This window comes from Sphaerodactylus townsendi, linkage group LG02 (assembly GCF_021028975.2).
Source record: "Sphaerodactylus townsendi isolate TG3544 linkage group LG02, MPM_Stown_v2.3, whole genome shotgun sequence".
NCBI classification, from domain to species: domain Eukaryota; kingdom Metazoa; phylum Chordata; class Lepidosauria; order Squamata; family Sphaerodactylidae; genus Sphaerodactylus; species Sphaerodactylus townsendi.
In genome coordinates this window covers 115,582,147-115,604,540 of record NC_059426.1, presented here as the reverse complement: position 1 = coordinate 115,604,540, position 22,394 = coordinate 115,582,147, and the positions used below count along the sequence as shown (strand labels likewise).

Here is a 22,394-nt window from a genome sequence, read left to right as displayed (position 1 = left end):
AGAATAATGAAATCAGCTTATTTCCAGGGACATGGAGAGTGTGGTAGTCTTGTCTCTTAATATTTGGATGTATTTTTCTCTCTTTCTGTCGCTTCAGAACTAGCCGAGTCACATGGAGGACAGACAGGGACATGGGCCTAATGAATGCCATAGGCCTGCAGCCACGTAACCCGACCACCTCTGTTACATCACAGGGCACCCAGACCCTGACTCCTCAGCTGCAAAATGCAGAGACGCAAACTGAGAGGGAAATTCAGGAGCCAGGAGGTGCTGCCTCAGGGAGTGCAGAAGGTAAGTACTGTGTCTCTTGACACCCAAAAATCTATCCTGAAATCTACACTGGAATCACCAGGACTCCTGCAGACAGGACATATCCCCACATGGACGCTGCATTGTCTCAAATTATTTCAAATTACTATCTTTAGTTAAGACCTTCTTGCATACATACATACATAAGCCTTTATTGGCATAATCAGAAGCAGGTACATAAATAGATAATAAAAGCAGAAGGCCCTGCATGGACCATATCAAATACGTGCTACTGGGAGCTGTCAGCTATCTCCATAATAAAATTAGCGACCTCTTCACAAAAACCAATAGAGATAACCTAGTCAGATCAGGCAGCCCAGATTGAAAGAAAGAATATAGAGTGGTATAGACCTTCTTGCAAGCTTTCATTCTTTAGGAGTCACAGTAACTTCTCTTGGCTTTTATATTGGTTCTGTATGCTGTATGTACAACACTTTCTCTTCTGATTTAGAAGGACCTGCCTCTAACACACATTAAATGACCTTAGGTCATTGGTCCTTCCCCAGTCAGAAAGCAAATTGGTATGGATGGAGCCTTTTTCCACCTCCACAATATGCCCTTCATAGTGGTTACAAGAGCATCTTTTACTCACCCAACGTTGCCCTTAAAAGCGTGACTTTCCTAAATTTTTAACTCTGCAGGAACTTCACTTACCAGTCAAAGACAGCTTGGTACCTAACATTTCTCTCCTCTGCTATTGTAATAACACCATCAGATGCTCTGACCTCTACACATATCTGAATAGGTTTTTTATTGTTAGGCTTGAGACAGGCAAGCACCCTGCCCTGAGACCCTTTGTTAATAGTTCTCTTGCTTAAGCCTCTGGTTCCCACACACACAGTGGGGAAAAGTATCACAAAAGAATGTATCTAGAGATTCTGAAGTCTGGTTTGATTAAATGATGTAGGGATGTACCTGGACACACATTGCAAATTTTTCAACACAGCTGCAGATTAATTTATGCAAAGGCTGCCTAACATTATTTTGATCTAAGACATTTAATTAATAACCAAACATACTGTTCAGCTTTAGCAAGGTGGGACATTTTGAGATGGTGATATATTACTCTGTCAGAATAGTGCAGTAATTGGGACTCTAGGATAGATGTGACAGCTGTGAAGAGGGAAGCAGCTTTTCTTGTTGGCACTTTGGAATGCCAACCTCCAGGGGGCACCTGGAGATCACCTGCTATTACAGTTGATCTCCAGACGACCAAGATCAGTTCCCCTGAAGAGAATGGCTGGTTTGGAGGTGGATTCTATGACATTATACTCTGCTGAGGCTGCTTCTCTCCCAAACCCAACCCTCCCCAAGCTCCACCAGATATTTCCCACCCCAGAACTAGCACCCCAAAGGTCTGCCCAGTCTGAGTTTCTATGTTACTCTGAGGGTTGGACAATTATTTTCTTTTTCATATTTAAAACTGATATTATAAAAACTCTTTCAGATGTACTAGGATTGATGTTGGAAGTTAGAGTTTTCCATTCTGCCATGTCCAGGAAGACATTGGAGTGGATTCCACCCCATCCTACCACTGAATAATGTATGGAGACTTCCTCCAACTTAATTAGCTCATCTGTTGATGGAAAAGCCACTTAAATTAGAGGAACCCTCCTTAGGCAGGATGAAAGCTTCAAACTGTGATCAGTAGAGTGGTATGATGGTGTAGATTCCACCAGTATCAGCAAATGTATCAGCCTGCTCACAAAGGAGAGAAAATGATTTTCCAGCAAACCAGATTGTTAAAGAGACTCATGTTACCATGGCAAAGTAAATCTTAGAGTGTCGTTGCAGTGCCCTTCTGTAGGTGCTAGGCTGTGAAAATGTTATGTTCCCTAGCAATACATTTGATAGATGCATATATGAAGTTATGGAGCTTTGTCTGTTCATGTCAAGAACCGGTTCATATTTTGTTACAAAAAAAGCCTGAAGTGTTTAGAAACATCAAGACTGTTCACAGTGATCATAAAATCAGATGATGCTGTGTGATGATATTCCTCCCTTCTGGTTTTTGTTTGAGAATTAAGTGAGGCATAGGTTTTAGAGAGATACCAGGAAATGCAGTATTTGGCTGCATATTGAATTGATGTTGATAGTTCCAAAAGAAAATGTCTTCCCCTCGCGTGAATTGAGCATCCTGGGCATTAGTGGGGCCAAAATGTAAAAATTTAACAGTTACACGATCTCAATCTTTCCTGGGAAGAATTAATCAAGGTTAAAGTTTTAAAGCTGTAACCTGCTTGTTTCCTCTACTGTGCTTGGAGCAGAGGCGTAGCTAGGGGAAATGGAGCCATGGGCAAAATCTGAGTTTTGCTCATGGGGCAAATTCATATGGGCAGCTGCTCCTCCCCTCACTCAGCTTTGACTCAAAGCGCCATCAGTCACCCACTTCCAACCAAAGGAATCCATTTTTTTTTTTGCACCAGGTCATCTCAAAGCCACCATCATGTTATAGAACATGTCCCAACTCACAAATCTGAACACAACAATGGGCCATGCCACACATCAGAAATAAAAAATGCTTTCAAAATATTTAACAACTATTATAACACTTTAAAGAGTTTTAAGTGTCATATGACTTAAAATGCTTTCAAAATGTTTTATTACTGCTGTGAATAATGTTTTATTACCCTCCACTCATTCCTTTGCATTTCTTCCAAGCATTGCCAGAAATAATAGCCAATTTGGATTAATATCAAACCTGCCCAAGTAAGGCACAGTACAAGCAAGCCTGAATGCCTATTTCACACTTATATCTACAAGAACTCTAAGCACTGCAGATTTGTCCTCTAATTGCTAAGAGTGCAGCCCAAAGTAACCCCTGGATGACCCAAAGGTTCTTCAGAGAGAGAGAGAGAGAGAGAGAGGGAGAGAGAGAGAGAGGGAGAGAGAGAGCGCTAGAGCTTGAGCTTATGTATTCTTTTGAATTTATATGGTGAGCATTCATCAGCCTGGGTAGCCAAAGCCAGAAGCTGCTGTGGGCACAAATTCAGAATCTACTTTCTTGACTTGCTCTGGAAAAATCTGTTTCGATTGCTGAAACTGTGCAGAACTTCTATACTCAGAGGCAGTAAACCTCTGAATACCTATGCATCAAACTTTGGCCTCTATGCCTTTTTGTTGAACCTCAGGGAATTTACTGTGGGGAGTTTACTCCAAGCATTCCAACACATCACTCTCTACAATCCCAGATGCAGAGAAATTATGAACAGCTATGTGTCTGTGTCCCCTGCTCTTTCCTTAAGGCTCCTTTGTTTACAATTTAGACATCACAGACAAGCAGTGGTGACATTAAAACATTGAAAATGTAGCTGTTATTAAAACATCTTACATTATGCAGAACTAGGGTTGCCTGCTCCAGACTGGGAAATACCTGGAGATTTTCAAGGTGAAACCCAAGGAAGGGGGGGTTCAGAGAAAGGACAGACTTCAGTGGAGTGCAGTTCAGAATCTACCATACAAAATTGCCATTTTCTCCTGGTGAACTGATCTCTGTACCTGGAAATCATTTGTAATTCCAGGAGATCTCCAGTCAACACCTGGAAGTTGGAACACCTGGAGATTGCACTCCTTAGTGAACTATTATGTATCCGAAATTTATTCCACTATCTATAGTGAAAAACCACTTTTTATGCGCTTACTTTGAGAGACACGGTATTAAAAAATTATATGCCAAAAGCTATACCAAAACCAAAAAGGCTTCAAGATAGATCTTTTTTCAAATGGAATCAAGTATGCAACATTTGCATCACATACATGTATCTGCATACATTTTTAAACTATATGGCTTATGCATAATATAAAAAAACTACTAATTAAAACTTTGCAGGTTCAATTGTTCAAGTTTCATGGCTGGATGCACTTTAGCATTTATGAGATTATTTTGTAAACTCTGCAGATTTTGAATCTCCAAAGTTTATGCTGCCTGTGTGCTGTTTGCATAATGCAATTTTATAGTACTAAAATGTTACCTAGAAAGGGATTATTTTCATATTCAGTGCATTAAAGATCTCATGCAAATGCAATTCACAGATATTACACTGTGGTTATGCTGGAAGATAACAGGTTAAATGTCTTCTGATTAGCCACAAAGCTCTGATTAGCCCCCTCGTGAGGCAAAAGCCTCCTCTATAACACTGAAAGTGAAAGGTCATATTTTCTTTTCAAATTTACCAGTGAAATTTTCAGATGGGCATGCATGATCTCTTCTGCACTCCCCAGCTGGCTCTGTCCCTGCCCTTTCGTCAGTTTACTCCCCCCCCCCCCACTTTATGAGGCAAAGCTGAAAGTAGGAGTCAGTGAGAAGAAGGGTCATTTGATTGCAGGCTCTGAGGATGTTGGGGGACAGAAAAAACCTTTTGGAGGGGCAGACAGGGATGAGGGCAAATTACAAAATAGTGATTTGCAGATGCCCTGAGGATGCTGGGAAACTGGGTAAAATGAAATTGAGACTCACCATAACTTGAAAGGTTTTCTGATTGTGGAGACATAAAGCTGAGTGGACTTTTTTATATAGAGAGAGCGAGACAGAGGGAGTGAAAGAAGGCGGGCGGGTGGGCGGGGGCAATAGAGTGATTTTGCATCCCCCCCACATGTGACTCCCACAGTGGGCGCCCGGGACATTTGTCCCCAGATATCCCCATGGGAGCGTTGCCATTGGTTTGGAGAGATTGCTTTTGACAAGAATCGAGCTTTTGGTCAGATGCCATCTAGTATATTTATTGATAATTTTGTATACAAGAAAAGGAAGTGAAAGAAATACTTGAAATGATAAAGAGAGAAGAAAATATCTAAACTTGTGTTAAATAATGTGTTATTTTAATTATTTATTTTATCTAAAACATATAAATCCTATAATGACTCCTTCAGCAATTAAGTTTTATTCTTTTTTTCAGTATTTGGCATAAATGAAATTTGCAGTTTACCAATATATGAATTACCAGATTTTTTTGTCTAACCTGTGCACAGAATTGACTTGCTCCTTTACAATCCAGCAACAATACATAAAGTTGTATTTTCGGCATTTGTAATGACTATTTTCAAAACTTTAGGGAATCTGGTTAACAGGGTTAAATAGCACTGAAATTTATAGCCATTTTCTCTTAGCATTGAGCATACTATATATTCTGTTATCCTCTTTTAAATATGTTCATATATTAGTTGGAAGTCTCATACTTTACATTTGTTCCCAATTTTCATATACAATCTGTTATAATTGTTAAAGTAAATGGGTTGATTTTTCTAATATCAAATGTTTAAATTAGGGGTGTGAACAGTTTTTTGGAAGGGGGTTGTTTTTTTTATATTTTTCAGATTCAAGTTCAATAGACTCAATTCTTTTTAGAAAAACAAAAAAATCATTTACATACCAATATGGCTTTTTTTTTGTCTTTTAATGAAAATGTTCAGGTCAATTAAATTTGAACCTGAAAAATTCCATGTCACCTCTGAACTCTGTGCATGTGAACTCCGGCCACCTTGGAGACCCACATGGAGGTTGGAGGCAGCAGGTTGTGCAGAGCTGGATACTGGGCTCAGCTGAGCCTAGTGATCAACTCTGCACCGCCTGCCCACCTCCAAAAGCCATGAAGAGGTAGCATAGTTCTGCACCAACTTGGCCAGCCAGCAGATGAATTTTGGAGTGAAGGAAAAAAGGAGTAGGAAGGGGATTATCTCTGGTCTTATTTAAACGGGGATGGAGCTGAAGCAGCCTGAAAAATGCCAAAGAAAATTCAGCATTATTTGGGATCTGCCACCATTTTGTTGAAAGGAAAAAACCCTGAAAAACCAATAAGGGTCAATTCCCCATTGGGGAAATATCCTGGGATACTCACAGAAGACATCCCAGTACAATAAGCGATTCCCCACAGCTCAGGTGTCAAATTCAGCTCTGTCACAGCCTTCCCTGCAATATCCTCCTCATCCCAGGATTTTCAAAAATCGCCAGGATGGTGGTGTTTTTTGAGAATCCTGGGATGAGGCTGGTATCGTGGGGAATTGTCCTGTGTTATTTTTCCCAACCTGAATCTCCATTCAAGCCGTCAACCAATCACAGCACAGTGGCCTATGACTCAGGGTGGGCAGGAACACGTCTTTTTTTATATGTTCCTCTTTGCTACGAAGCTACGACCATGCAAAGGGGGAATAAAAGATGTTCAATACGCCTCATGACGCTATGTGCTTTGTGATGATGTAGCTATGTGCGGAAAAAGCAAACAAAAAGGGAACACTCGTTCATGTTCCCGCCCCAAAGCAACAGCCAATCATGAACTAGCAACAAACGAGCCACCAAGCTTATCCCAGGCTTGTGAAAGGAGGTGGATGTCTTGATCCTGGTTTCAACTCGAGACCCCTCTGCAGACACAGCTGCGATGGGGAAAGACAGACCGAAATCAAAAGGTACTGGTATTTTATTGTACTGGTCCAATCCAAGGATATTTCCCCCGTGGGGAATCACCCAAGGTATCTTTCAAAGGGTCATGTTGGCTTTGCCAAACACACATCCCTCGTTCAAACTGGGTCAGCATCTTTATACTGAATTTTTACCATCTTAATTCATTTTAAACCTGCTTTGAAAATTATTGAAGGGGGGTAGAGTTATTCCTATTGACTGTCCAGTTACTATTAGTTAAATCTTAAACAGAAATACACTGTTACAAATCCATTGAAATCCATGGACTTAGAACTCTACTTAAGAGGGCACTGAATAATTGTTAACTGTTATGTATGTATATCTCTTAATAATCAAAGGCTTCCATCCTTATTCAGCTGTGGATCAAAAGAATCTGAAAGTAAGGGAGACTAATCTGGGTATAATATTAAGTTTATCCCAAACTCCCAAGGATTTGTTCAATTCTAAATTTTCTTCTCTCAGTAATGGTCTTCCTTTGGTGACATCCACAGTAACGCACGTTGCAGGATTTAGAAAAGAATTGCTCTAATGTGCTTAGAGCAGGGGTCCCCAAACTACGGCCCGGGGGCCAAATGTGGCCCCCTGAAGGCATTTATCCGGCCCGCCAGGCATGGCGGCGATGGCTCCATTCATGTGCAGTGGGGGCTCGAGGGAGAGGAGGAACCAGCCCCAACGGCTGTTGATTGCAATTACATGATGGCATCCCCAAATCTCCATGAATTTTCTGACCCAGAGTTGGAAACCTTACATGTGGCAATGCCTGCTCCGCCCTCCCCTCTCAGCTACTCCATGTGTTGCTCTCAGGCGTTCTGTTCCGCCTCACTCCCATTGGCATCAGCCAGGCTGGCGAATCGCTCACTGGCTGCTAGGGAGGAAAGAACCCAGGAAGATACCTGATCCTGGGTTAGATGGAATACTTCATTGGGAAAGTTCTGCTTTTTTTTACAGGGGAAGGTATTCCACAGCCTCCCCAACAATATTTGGAGCCCACCCTGTACTTGACATACTTTGGTCACTGTTCTAAAAATAGACCATGACAGAAAGGCTGAAAGGTGAAATCAAACATTTTACAATCATTTGTGCATAGGAATTTGTTCATAGTTTTTTTTAGTCCGGCCCTCCAACAGTCTGAGGGACAGTGAACTGGCCCCTGTTTAAAAAGTTTGGGGACCCCTGGCTTAGAGCTTCTTCTGAAGTATTATTTCTCCAATTCTGGTGTCCCATTCAGACAGTTTGCTTGGTAATATAAGCATAACTAATGTACTTCCAAACCAGCCTTGGCCTTACTTTTTAAAATCTACTCTAGCCTTTCCTCCCTCACTGTTCTTGAATTTCATTTTACTTTTGCTCCTCATAAAATTTCCTTGCCCCCCAAATCGCACGTTCAGTGTCTTTGTTCAGGGTTTGTTTGTATTTGTAAAACAACAAAAATATTAATGTTGCCTAGTTACACTTGAAAAAAGAGCGGCATGGCTTTGAGGTAATTTGTTAAGTGGCCAGATTCCAAAATCGTGGTTTAGCATCTGCCAAAAGAAATCAGCAGACAAAATTAACAAGGTGTCTACATGAAGAGGAGTATGGGATACAATGGCTCATATTCACTTCTAAAAATAAATGTAAAAAAAGAAAACTCGGATAATGACACAGAAGGGTTAGGACAAAATGTAGGAAGGGAAGGACAGGACTTCTGCCCAGTTCAGCTAAGAGTGGGCTACTAAATCACTCCCACTTGAAAAATAGCTGTGTTTTGAGGAGGCTGAAACAACAAAGTTAGAGATCAGAGGTTTCACATCTCTAACTTTGCAGTATTTCAGCCTTCCTCTAACACAAGTCCTAGAGTGGGTTTCTAATCCACCCCCATGATGCCAATGGCCTCCAGTCATTGTGAATTGGCAGTGTCTTTGTGCATGCATAGTTTTATGAAAATCTGATACAAATCAGTTCAGCAAGCATTTGTGGTAATAGACTTGCAACTGATCAACACCTTGGTTATAAGTTTCGCTGTAGAACATGTTCATGGTGAAATGTGTGTATCCCTAGTCCAGGCCAGCAATGCAAAACCATATGCTGTGTTGATGAGAGAAATCTGGTATGAAAACTGCAGTGCAAATACTGTTGTATTGTGGGTACGTTATACATGGGGTATCTCCTTGCTTGGTCACAGAACCATATTTATGGTCACCTTTAGACTCAGTAGGCAACATTTTTTATTGACATTTCCCCGCTCTGAGGTATGTCCACTGGGTCACATTAGTGGGCATCTCACACATTACATTTTCAGATTTAAAATTAGATGTTCATCTAAAATATGAATGTAAAGTATAATTGTGATACATTCATATTTATAAACATTTGCACTCTTAGACTAACCTGACTTTATGTGCAAACAATGTGTGAAATGATTCTCTGTCTGGAGTTTTTGCCATAACTATAGAAATATTTACAAAATTCCAAGTGTGGGAGAGAAGTCAAATACTAACTCCTGAAGTCTAGAAAATAGTGAGCAAGTACAGTACTTGCTTGCTTGCTGCAGTACTACTGCAACTGCTAGGCAGTCCTACCCTATCACTTACCCAGCACTCAGCTGACATGGGAGGAATGCAGTAATGTCCAGGCTAGTGTCTTCTAGGCATGTTCATATAAGTACTAGGGAGCCTGAGAAAGTCAATTTCCAAAGCCTCTTGTGCCATGTTCCCTGCTAGCAATGTTAGTGTTCTCAGAATAAATTAGCAGTGTTTGGACCTTAAAGTTAAGGTCTTGCTTCTGTTACAAGCCTTCTAGACCAGCTCACCATATTTGTGCCCCTCTTCTCTTTGAGAGGGTGAGTTGGGGGGGGGGGGAAGAGTGGGGATCAGTGAAGGGGGTTAGGACTGGACAAGATCCCCTGTGCTTGTTCTTACCAAGCTTTCTCGGAAGAAGGTTAGAAAGACCCCAAGAATCCTTGGTGGAAGTTTGGAAGAACCAAGCCAATTACATGGTGAGCCAAGGGGAGCTCACTCATCTCTATTTTAAAAAAATGTTCTTTGCCAGTGAGATCACACAGTAGGGATTCAGGAATTCCTAAATGAATATCCTGTATCTGCTTCTAGCTCAGTATGCAGCTTTTGAAAATGATTAAATTTGCCTGTACATTGGGAATAAAGGCTTCCTACAGTATTTCGTGGATTAATTAGCATTTGTAAAGAGCTTTGTTGGTGTAAATCATTACAAGACAGTGTACTATTGGTGGCACTCAGCAGAATAATAAAACGGATATTACTCTAGAAAATATGCAGCAACTGCTTCAGAATTAGGCTGAGGAGAAGGTTTTTTGTTACAGAAGGCTTAGAGTTTTCTCTTAAAATATGCTTTCTTCTGTGCCAGAGTAGGCTCAAGGCAGAGATCAACTTGCAGATGTTAGTTTCTTGTAGAAAGACACAAAAAATTATCTCAAAAAATTAGCCTGAGCTCGGTATTTGCTGGTAAATGCAACACATTTTCCCTACGCAAAGCTTTTCACATTTGGTCTTTCTGAGCCTCTGCTTCTTCTTTGGAAAGATGATTATAATGTGAGCAAACATATTAAAAGCAAATCCCTCTAGTGCAGATGTTTCCTTTTCTGTCAGTTAATTGCTGTCTTGTGTACTTTGTTGCATGTGGAGCCTGCATAAATCAAAGAAATAAATATAAGCTTGGGCAAAAGGCTTCAAGGATGGTACAAAGAGATGTTTGAACAATAGACTCAAATGTCTTCTGCTGTGATTTCTAAAAGAGGCAGAGGCAAAGATGGTCTGGGCAAAAATGATCATTTTCAGGCCCCACTATTTAACTCAACAATTTAAACAAGTGGAATTCAAAAGGATTTAACTGTGGCTGGATTGTGTCTACAAGGCTTAGCATTTGTCTATCCTAGTGAAGTTATGTAGTTGCCAGAATACAAGCAGGGAGGAGTTGATAGAGCGGTGGAAGGAACCTTATATTATGCCTCATTCTTAGAAAGCCTCAAAACTTTTGTATTTAAAAAAACCCTTAAAAACCCTAAAAACCATCATTGCAAAGAGAGAGAATGCAAAATTCTGTCACATAAATTCCTGGGGTTTTCTCCATGGCTTTGCTATTTGTAGTTGACAAAGTTCAAAACCAAACAAGCAGATGTGCAGCCTTAGATGGGTTGGAAGGTCTGTTATGGCTGGATGTCCACCTCTGCAGACCATCGTATATTCATCCATTTGAGTTACACATTTTGGTTTCAAACCAAACAGCTAACCTGGATATTTCAGAAATTGCTTCTGCGGTTCTTCCTGCTAGTGTTGTATCATTAATTGAGTAGATGCAGTGACTAATTCTGAACATGGCCTTAGATGCAGAGTATTAATCCCACAGATTAGGACCATTATTGAGAAGGGAGCTTTTTCTACAAACTTGGGGGGACATCTTGGGTTGCAGAAAAAAATCTCAAGACTTTTTTCTTTGATTGGGGACAACTGAAAGTTGTTAGTGCAAATACAGACAATGTACTCCCTACCAACCTGACCATGTAGTTATTAGTGAGGTTGATTTCCTCTGCACCAGGTGGCCTTGGGGTGTCTCCAAAGTGAGGACACAGACCTCCAGATGGGGCGTGAGTCAAAGATTTAAGTCATCCTCCTTGTGGTGGGGGGATCTGATGGAGGAATGTTCCTTACTAGGCTTGGGTGGGTGCATGTGGGAGACAATGGGGAAGAAGGGAGAGTGGGAGCTGCTACTATATGAGCCAGGCAGGTGGAGGTGGTGGCTCTGTGGGTTGATGGGCTGGCTGGTGAGCTGGAGAGTGGTCAGCCTTGTAAGGGGGAGTAAAAAAAGGGTGGGATTCTCTCCCTCCCTGCTCTTCCACTTAAAAAGATAATTTTGTATTGAATTCATTCCTGCCTTCCAGTTTATACACAACCACCACCACCACAATGTGTGTGGTTCTTCTCACACTAAACTAGGGTTATTTTCGGGGGAAACTGGCAGATGAATTTGTATCCAGTTTTTCAGTATTAGTCTTCCAAATGAAGTAAAGTGAATTGGAATTAACAGCAAACTGAAGCTTTGGCCTGTTAAAGGAATTAATGTAGGAGAGTCTGTCTGATAGAGAATATTCCAGATTAGTAAATGTTAGGGTTGTCAATCACCAGGTAGAGCCTGGATATCTACCAAAATTATAACTGACTTCACGATTACAGAGATTAGTTCCCCTGAAGAAAATGGCTGCTTCGGAGGAGGACTGTATGGCATTATAGTCTACTAAGGTCCCTCCCCAAATTCCAGCCCAACTTCCCCAGGATGTACTTTCAAATGTCCAGGACTTAACCAACCCGGAGATGGACTGTAGTAACTGTCTTACCTGTAATAGTAAAATAAAACAGTTGCCTGAAAGCTCTTGCTGGAATAAATTGCGTTCATCTTCCATGAGCCGCTGGACTGCTGGCCTGTTTCTCTGAATAGAGAATGGTAGCTCATTTGGAAATTTAGTAAAAGCTCCATAACTTTCACACATTGTATGGATGTCCTTGAATCTATTAATTGCAGCCATTGAGTTGTTGGCTTGAGGTTGTTTGAAAAAGAACCCCTGGTGAGCCCACTCTCTGACATCCACCTAGAACAAATGGCAAAGCAGTTTAAGTGTTCAAATGACAGGTTCTTCTTTGAGATGATTTTTGAAGTAGGAGCAGCTACAGTGAATGGATAGCAGCTGCTTTTTCCTCTATATCACCTGTGCTCACATACTATCCAGTCATTCCACCTTTTGAATTGGTTCCTTGGCAAGTTTCAGTTCAGCCCTTGTATTTCAGAATGTCTGCTTTTCTGGACTAGTCATATCTCTGTCAGTATTGCCCTAGAAGGTCAAATCCAAATTTGTTATCTATCTGCAATGTCACATGGCAAGCCCCAATTTTCCTTTTCTAACAGATCTTGCAGTGGATGTCCATGTTCAGCCTTCCTTTTTGTGGTAGCTTGAAAACAATTGACTCAAAGGATTAGGTTTCTGAATTTAAGAAGAAACTGTATGCTGATGAACATTTCCTTCCCAATTTAGGATTATTAAATCTTCTTCTCCAGCTATAATGGACGTTTTTAAAGTTTCTACCTCTCTGATATTAAATGTTCCAGTATATATATAGCAATATTCTATTACAGTGGGTACCCAAGATTTTTTAAAAGTATGGTTAACAGAGCAGGGAAAATTAAATGCTTTACAATCGTTATCGGTAACAAAGCATTATATCTGATGTATAGATATAAATTTTCTTACCTTAAACTTTATAGTGAGTTCTCAATTTTGAGGAAATTATATAATATCCTTTCTGGGCAGAATTACATACATTGAAATCAATTTTGCTTCCAGAGTTGAATGTACCTTCAGTGTATATAAAACAAAAAAATAACATTATGTTTTATCTATAGTAACAGCCCCGTAGCACAGAGTAGCAAGCTGCAGTAGTACAGTCAAAGCTCTGCTCACGACTTGAGTTCGATCCCTATGGAAGTCAATTTCAGGTAGCTAACTTAAGGTAGATTCAGTCTTCCATCCTTTTGAGGTCAGTAAAATGAGCACTCAAGTTTCTGAGGATCAACTTTCGATTACTGGAGAGGGCAGTGGCAAATCACTCCATAAACATAATCTGCCTAGTAAGTGTCATGATGTAATGTCACTCCATGGGTCAGTAATGACCCAGTGCTTGCATTACCTTTACCTTTTTTCTCTATAGTATGATGTTAGATGGATAGCATGCCCAGTGCTGAGCAACCAAAATAAAATCTGTGGCAAATTGGAACCAAGGTGATCAGTATGAACTTTGGCTCAAACGTGGGTCAAAAGCACTATGAAAAAACATCACAGACATTTTTGTATCATCCACTGAGAGACCTAGGATAACAAGCCAACTTCTAGGATTCAGACCTCCCTGGAAATTTAGTATAGAATATTACATCAATGTTGCCCATGCCAATTACATTTCCACCAATCGGAGAAATCTAGATCTCCTTCCTAGATCACTCAATATTACATTTAAAAGTGATAAGATAAAGCATATTTCCCTGAAATGAACTACTGATCCTTTTTCCAATGTAGAATATTTAGCATGTTTTAGAACTTGCCAATGGCCTGCAAACACTTGGAATACTTCCTGTAATTTTTTCATGCAGGAGTTCCTTGGGGGAGATTTTCATGTGAATGTTTGATAAATATCTTCTGAGTGATGGACCATATGCAAGTTGGTATTTCATCTATTTATACCATCATGATTAAGAGATAAATTTATAAAGCTGTGGTATAGGTAGCATATGGTGCCCACCTGTCTAAAAATTATATGTATTTATGAAAGACTCAGCTTCCAGCTTCACTGGTAGTAGCATAGGAGCGGCTTCCTTTTAGCATAGCCCTGTTCCATGTTAATAAATGTTCAGGTTTAAAACCCAGATATTTTGTTCTTTTCCAAATGACTCCCCTCTCCTGCTCCTAACTGATAACATTCCACCTTTCAGAAACATTCCATGCATATGAATATCCCTGATTCATACCATATGATATCATCAGAGAGTACTGCTGCAAGAGGGAATTGGGCCTTGCTCATGTACTGACATGGCAAAAAATATGATTATATATATGAAAAATATAAAGTATGGCACAATTTAGTCCAACACACAGGATCTTAGATCCAAATTAGGCATTCCTATGGGTGTGGAGATTTAGATACCATATGGTGCCCACCTGACCCCTGTAACTCATGAGCTAAACAGGATACTCCTATGTTCTCTAATATAGCAGGGGATCCTGATGTGCAGATATAATATCATACACTGTATCTTTATGCTGAAGAGAGGGTGCTTTACCCTTATAACAGTCACAAGCAGAGGATCCAGTTTATTTATGCTCTGACTTCTTTACAGTTGGGACACAAAGCAGCTTACGTTGTTTTCTTTTCCTCCGTTTTATACTCTCAAGTACCCTATGAGGAAAGTTAGGCAGAGAGTCTGTGACTGGTCCAAGGTCACCCAGTGAACTTAGATAGCGGAGTGGGGATTCAGATCAGTCTCCCAGATCCTAGTCTGAAACTGTAACTGCACTAGCTTTTGTGGCTTCTGTCAAACAGTAACAAGGAACTGAGCCTGAGTGAGTCAGACAAGACACATGGTAGCAAGTCAGCATTATTGCTCCTATGCCTAGCCCTCATTACTCCTTCTGAAAGGCCAAAATAGTCCTAGAAAGATTAAAAAACTCCTTCACCTTCCCTAGTTTTCTTGACAGAAAACAATGCTTGAAGGCTGGCTATGCTTTTTTCGCTGCATAACAACCCCCCACAATGGCCACTTTATTTCATAAAGGTACAGGAGATGCTTCTATTAGTTGCAGGTGTTATCCTCCCTTGCAGGGAACTTCTCATTTTCCCTACTCTGGGCAGCCATTCTAACCTCAACTATTGTTACAACCTTCTTTCCTTTCCACCTGCTTATCCAGCCTATCTTGTATCTGCTTGCTATCTTTAACTGTATGTATTATTTAATTGTTATACTCCATACATTTCTCTTCAGTGGAAAACCAAAGCTGATAACACCATCTCCTTTTGTCCATTTTATTCTCACAACAGCTCTGTGAGTAGGTGACACTGGAAGTATGTGAATCATCTGAGGTTATTACCCGAAATGGTGGGAGTCCTTCCCTTTTAGAGTGGGAAAATTAGCGAGAGCAGACTCTTTAGCTTAGCAAAATGTCAGGCAAGCTCGAGATATTTGTTGCCTATGTGTATCAACACCAGCTTTTGGAGGAAATCTGCAGGAGAGCAAAATAAAGTTTAACACATTGTATTAAGGAATAATAGGGTACACAAGCACACAGTAATCAAAGCAGCAGAACTCGCACACAATCCTAGGATATAAGCAGCATTGAGATAATAGGTTTGGAATAGATGAAGGGAATTTGGGGAGTAATGGTATAGTCACCTGATCTTGGAGTGGAAAGGTCTGATGAACAGAGCTGACCAACCTGCAATTAGTTCTGGTAGAAAAAAGAGCAACGCATTGTGAACAATATCAATAGACTGAGATGTGTCCAGAGATATTGAGCACTGACTACTGGGAGAGGGGGCATCTTATAGAAAAATGGGAATCTTCAGGGTTATGCAGAGTGGCCCTTAATCTCCCAGGACAAGGAGGAATCCTACCTTTCTGTAGAAGACAATAGGCAGATGTCAACTTTAAGTGTTGAGTTGTTAAGCGAATGGTTTGAGTGCTTAGCCTGGGATGGACTAAGCTGGGAGTGCCTGGAGGTGGGCAGAGAGCTGAGTCAATCATAACTATAAAACACTGGCAGTGTAAATAAGGTGGTTGTTAAAGATTAGTCAGAGGAAGAAGTAATACAATACTGGCAGGAACACTAGGTGCAAATACATTAACAAGTGCACTCAGCTCACGTGTTGGGGGAGTAGGGATGGCTTCTCCCATTCACCTGGCTCACCGTTTGTAGGGGTGAGGGGTAGCAGCAGCTCCTTTCCTGCCTACCCAGCTCATACATTGATGGGCAGTGGCAGCTCCTCTTCCTGCCCATCTGTTTCATGGGGGCATTGTCTTCTTTTCCTGCCCCTATCCTGGTTATTCTACACTCCCCTCTGTCTGCTACCCCCCCTATCGCTGTGTCCTCCACTACCCCTCCCTGTCTGTAACACCACTGCTTCCACCATGAGGCAGCAGTTCTGATAGCAACGCATGCTTAAACAATGCTCTCTATGTGGGGGGATTTCATCCTCCTTCATTTTTCCCTAGTGTCACATTTTTCTGCAAACCTGCATCCCTAGTTTGTACATGGGCCAGATCCAGAGATTAGATATCCGTAGATTTGCCATGTTGACTATTAAATATTTTGATATCTACAATGAGAAATGCAATGAAAACTGCCTAGTTTATCATAGACATAAATTATATTCCTCTTCTCTTTGAAAAAAATTCCCACCTTTACATATTTTGCAAAAATGGTGGAAGCGTAATTGTACATAACGCCTCCTGGCATAGTAACTTCAGAAGAAGAAAATATTTACTTTTTGGTTTCCTAGACTAGGAATTTCCAGCCTTCCAGATAAATTCAGGACCATTGACAATTCCCATCAGCCTCTGTCAGCATGGCCAGTTGGCCATGCTGGTAGGGGCTGATGGGAACTGTAGTTCCTGAACATCTGGAGAGCCGCAGGTTCCCTACCCCTGGCCTAGACTGTAATGTTACTTTGTTTTGTAAATTCCATACTGTGTCCAGGACTACTTAAGTGTTTGAACCATTCTATAAAGAAAGAAAAAACACTACAATACTTTTGTTCTTTTTTGCATCCTGTCTCAAGAATCCCAGTGTCCTGAAAGAAAAATAAAGCTTCCCTCACAAGAGGGAACCTACCATTTTTTAAATATTTCTTGAATTGGGAATGTCGCCAGAGATAGCCTGGAGACTGGCCAGCAATGCCATCCTCACTTATCCACTGGGACGAAATATTTTCGATGTCTAGTGGAGGACAAGTGCATTTAAGTCAAAGGAAAAGTGTGCGTTAACCCTGTTTTGAGATCTATCTAGAATAGATCTAGGGATTATGGAACATTATAGCAGAAGCTGAAAACATGTTTGCTTTTATTTATGGTCACTATTCTGCTTCAGCCTTGACCACTAAATAAACTTTCAGTTCTCTTGTCTGTGTATGCTTTGCTTTCATTTGTCAGATCAGATTCACTCTCTTACTAAAATCCTCTCAGGGTAAATCCAAAAGCTTTCGATCTTTCCCTATCAGAGGCTGTTTCCGCATGGGCGGAATACAGCATCCCAGGGACGCTAAAAACAGCAACCCTGGGGATGGGTTCACATGGCCGCCGCCGCTGCATTGCAGCAGCGCCAGCCTTGCAACCCCCGAGCGGCGCGAAGCCGCTGCTTTCGAACCTTGCTCCCTGAGCAAGGTTTTTCAAAAGAAGCAGCTGGGAGGCGGCATTACCCCCCCCCTTTCCCGAACGCCTTACCTTCCCCTCCTGGCGCGTCACACAGGCCAGGGGACACGCCTACTTCTACTCTAGAGCTGTTGCGCAGGGCAGGGGGGGCGTGTCCCTCAGCCTGTGTGACGCACCGGAAGCCAGGAGGGGATGGTAAGGCGTTCGGGGGACGGCGCAGCCTCTGTGCAGGCTGCGCTGTCTTCCCCACCCCTTGTGAACAGTCCCGGGGGGGGCGTCGGCGTCATATACTCCGCCCCCCCCCCCAAGCGTGGCCGTGCGGAAACGGCCAGAGTGGTATCTCCTCCCTTTTTGTCAGCTGGCTTACTCCACCAATCAGAGTGCAGGTCAGCATACCCAATTAGAGTGCTGTTCGGTTCCTGTGATGTTTTTACCTTACACTCTGTGACTGCATCTTTTTTCTCTGACTGCACTTCCATACCTTATTTATGTTGGCAGTGCGTCACAGCCTCTTAACCTTTCTCTTGTTCTGTTTAGTTTGTTTGTTGCTTGGGAAGCACATGGCCACTCCTGTTTTGCAGTCAGTCTTGATGACTCTGCAAAGACTGGAAGGAAGCTTTATATCTTTAATAACCATCAGAATCCTGTAGCTGTTCGTCTCCATGGAACAGTTTGGCACATTCCATTGAATAAGGAGCTCTCCTTTGCCAGCCTGCATGTGAGATTGCAAGAAGTGGCTTATTTGCTTATCATTTCCTGAGACTGCTTCAATGTGCTATTTTTTTCCAGTGTGAGTATTACTCCTCTCTCCCATCCTGACAGAGTAGGCTCAGACCCTCCCAGCCAGTCAACCCGACAACAGAAGGCGAAGACCACAGGATTCTTCACCTTTGTTTCTTTGTCAAGCAATTACAGTCCTTTCCTCCCCTCTCCATGTCTCTCCTACCAATCACCCTGTGCTGCCCCCTCTTCCTTCCTCTCAAAAGGGTTCCTCCCCTCGTGGATCTCCCTGCTCCAGATTATCAATGGCCAGCAGGCTGCCTGTCGAGCCCAGTTGCCTTAGGATCCACCCACCCACCCACCCCACCCCCGTGATTTTGGTGAGGGGTTGAATGTTTAGATGCTGCACTACATGTAGATCACTTCCATACACATATAAACTGTAGAATGTTAGGAAGAATGGCTGTTCTTCCTCCAGTTTGAAATAGTCCTGTCCAGCAAACAGGTACATCTGCAGGGAGCTTTTGCTTCTGTTTGAGCTGTCACATGCAGGAATCCCAACAGAATTGGGGAGGGGGGACAGCAATTTTCTCCATGTACAAAGTATAGTGATACCTGCAAAATACTACAGTCTGAAGGGAGAATGCATTGAATTCATTCCACAAGTAGTAAATGTATTGGAGACTGTGCAGAGACTACTGTTGTATGGACATGCCAAACTATGGAAAGAGAACCTGTTTGGAAAATACACGCTACGGGTTTTTAGGGCATGGTGGTACTCCTTGGAAGCAGCTGGTGCTACTCACCCTCTTTTCTCTTTCCTTTTTAGTCTTCTCATGATAGTTTTTCATGTTGGAAATTTCTGCCTTGGATATTAGACTCTTCATTGTTGCTCTCTTCCAGGTGGTCCAGATTACGGGGCTACTGGAGAGGATTCCCTGACCAGGATCCAGAGGTTAATGGCTGAAGGTGGCATGACTGCTGTGGTCCAGCGGGAGCAGAGCACTACCATGGCATCCATGGGTGGTTTTGGCAACAATATCATTGTGAGTCACCGCATCCATCGCAGTTCTCAGACCGGTACTGAATCAACTGGAGCAGATGGTGGCTCAGCTCAGCCATCCACTTCACAGGAGCTGGTGGCAGAGCTAGAGGGACGGAGCCTTTCGGAGTCCATGCAGGTGACAGCGCGTGGCTTAAGCCCACGGACCTCCTCTGGTGATGTCATCGAGAGAGAAGAAGCTAGCGGGCAGAGCTTATCGGAGCAGGCTCAGTCCTCAATGGACACTGAGGGACCAATTGAGTACAGTGACCTAACTAATAATAACCATCTTCCTGACAATACCAACTTCTATAGTAATGATAGCACCAGTGGAGAATCTCGGAACAGGTAGAGATGAATTATGTGGTGGTGCTACCCTTGTACTGCTAAGCAGAGACTTGTACCTCACATCTGACCAGGAACGGAAGGAGCAGGGGGATTTTGGCTCCAACCAGATTTCTGGTCATTCAGAGGGCATTGTTTTACAGGGGTGGGAAATGAGAGGGAGACCATCAGTTGTATAGAAAGACTCTTGAAGAGGTTTTATTCTGTGTCTTAGCTTCCTGCATCCATTTTGCTGCACATTTTCTACAATAGCTGTAATAAACCTTGATATTCAGCTGAGCCTTATGTAAATTTCTCAGCTCACTGGCTACTGGAATCCATTAAGCTTTGCCCTAACCCTGCAGTGCTTTTAATGTTACTCTTTGTTTTTTTTGGTGGGCGGGGGGGAGGGGATGTTGCTTTATTTTTTTAAAATAATGTTTTCTCCTGTTTTGACCTACCAGATGATCTGATAAAGGGGCTGTAGACACCTCTTTTGGAGGCTTGCAACCTTGCTCAGCGTGTACATTTCTTTAAGTGCTACTGTGGAGGAGCTTTGCACCCCAGCTCTGCTACCAGAGTGGATTTATCTTCCAGCCAGAGTTCCAATCCCATGCTGTCTGCTAAGAAGAGCTAGGCAACTCGTCAGATGAGCAGCATTTGGATGGCTTGAGAGATTGCAGGCTGGATAAGGCAAAGTAGTCTTCTCTAGGACTGTGATCCACTCTTGTCCAGCCCAGAATGGGAGGTAGGAGAGCTGTGCATGGGCTTCACCATCCCTTCATGCTCAGGAACCTCTCAGGAGTGTGAGCCTTTTGTTTAAGAGTCTCTACTTTGTATGCAAGCAGGGCCTTATAAGGGCTGCTGTGGGTGGGGCAGCACATAGTTGCAAAGCATGTGGGTAGGGTGGGTCCCCAATAAAGATGGCACTTACTGAGAAATTGCCCAGGGCTTTTAGCACCTCTTGTTGTGCCAATAGTAACATATGGTAATTCAACCTGGTGAGGTTTGGCAGGATCATGGTGCCACAGCCAGGCTGCACTTCCCTATGGGGGGAGGGGTAGGGAGAGAGGGGTTAGCTCCGCGTCAGAGCGTGAGGTATGTGTCTGTGATGTAAGGTGTTGCATGTGAAACTTTGACCTTGTACATGTAGTTTTTAGTGGAGAAATCAAGGCTCTGACATTTTTGTTTCTACTCTAAAATGTGATTTTCCTTTTCATTTGTAACTCTCTATCCCAGTGAGCTTGTAGCAGGAAGGTAGGGGGAGAGTGTGTGCTAATGAGGGAAACACCAAAGATCAACGTCATTAAAATATGACAAACCCTTCTTTGGTCTCCTGTCTTCTCTTGTGTTAAGGTTGGGGACTAAACATAGTTGGAAAAATGTATTCTGATTGTGTGACGCTTTCTCTGCTCATACCTTGCTGTTCATTGGAGCACAGTCTGTGGAGGCATGCTGCAGGAGCTTTTTCACTTATGCCCAGAAACGTCTTTGTTGTCTATGTCAACAAGATTTGGGGGAAAGACCCTTCGCAGCTTGGCTGGGCTCATAAATAGCACAGTTTGTTCCGATAAAAAGCAGAGTTTTTCAGCCTGTGGTGAGTAAAGGGGGGGTAGGGAACATCAAGGGAATTACCAGTGATCCTGCAGATGTGATCTGATCTGTGGGAGAAACTGTTTCATGGCACCTGCAAGAGCCTGCACCTCTCCCCCCATCCCCCAGTTCCTGTTGCTTCTTGGCACCTTGATTGCATGACAATAAATCCCATTGTTAAGCAGCTCTTATGCTCACAGTCAGAAGAGTCTGTTAGAGAACATTAAGCAAGCGTTTCCTTAAATCACAGCATGGAAATGAACTTTAAATCAAATCAGTTGGCTGCCAGGCCTCATCAGAGTGTTAATGAAGCACTAAAATCTGCCCTGTGCCAGCCATACTTACTGAGCTGACAGGAGCTTCAGCCTGATAATGGAATTGCCATCTATGGCTTCTCATGACTTCCTGCATCCTGTGGCTGTCTTGGAACCAGGCTAACATGGAAATAAGCTAATGCCCTAAGCTGAGAAATGGTTCAGCATGGGGGAGGTAAAGGGGGGCAGGATGGGTCTGAAGGGGAAAGAGATCAGTTTTATAGGTGCTCCAAGACTTGGGATGAAGTGAGGTATTGCAACACGATGCTGAAAAACTGGCTGTTTTTCTGAAATCTTCCTCTTGAAGATCTTGCAAAAAAGTCACCTGCCAAAAGAAATCTTACACTGCAATCCTGTTCAGAGTTACCCCAGTCTAAGCCTGTGGTGGCGAACCTTGGGCACTCCAATTGGCCATGCTGGCAGGGGCTGACGGGAATTGTAGTCCATAACATCTGGAGTGCCCAAGGTTCGCTACCACTGGTCTAAGCCCATTGAAACGAATGGTGTAACTCTCCTTAGGCTTTCACTGTTAATCGCCTTTTACCAGCCGCCAAAGTTGAAGATTCTTAGCCCTGAAGAGCTCCTCATCACTATCTTTGTCAAAATGGTGAGTTTTTCTTTTCTACCATGGAAGTTGGGAAGGGCTTCCTTCAAAAAGTTCTTGCTGCTGACATTTTCCCCCTCACATCAGACCTCAGGCCCTGCGGGGTATTTTCATTGACATGTTTCAAGAGTCATGTGATTTATACTTTGAGTATGGATA

General features: G+C 42.4%; 1 protein-coding gene across 4 annotated transcripts in view; it reads left to right on the top strand.

The window, feature by feature from the left end:
• Positions 1 to 21,050, top strand: part of AMBRA1 (autophagy and beclin 1 regulator 1) — a 191,761-nt gene extending 170,711 nt beyond the window's left edge. For all 4 annotated transcript variants that reach the window (XM_048485240.1, XM_048485239.1, XM_048485237.1 and 1 more), the window contains 2 exons: positions 98 to 291; positions 19,262 to 21,050. In XM_048485240.1, the coding sequence (XP_048341197.1) occupies positions 98 to 291; positions 19,262 to 19,752 (685 nt within the window). In that variant the 3' untranslated portion in view covers positions 19,753 to 21,050. The remainder of the gene's footprint in view (positions 1 to 97; positions 292 to 19,261) is intronic.
• The last annotated feature ends 1,344 nt before the right edge of the window (positions 21,051 to 22,394 follow it).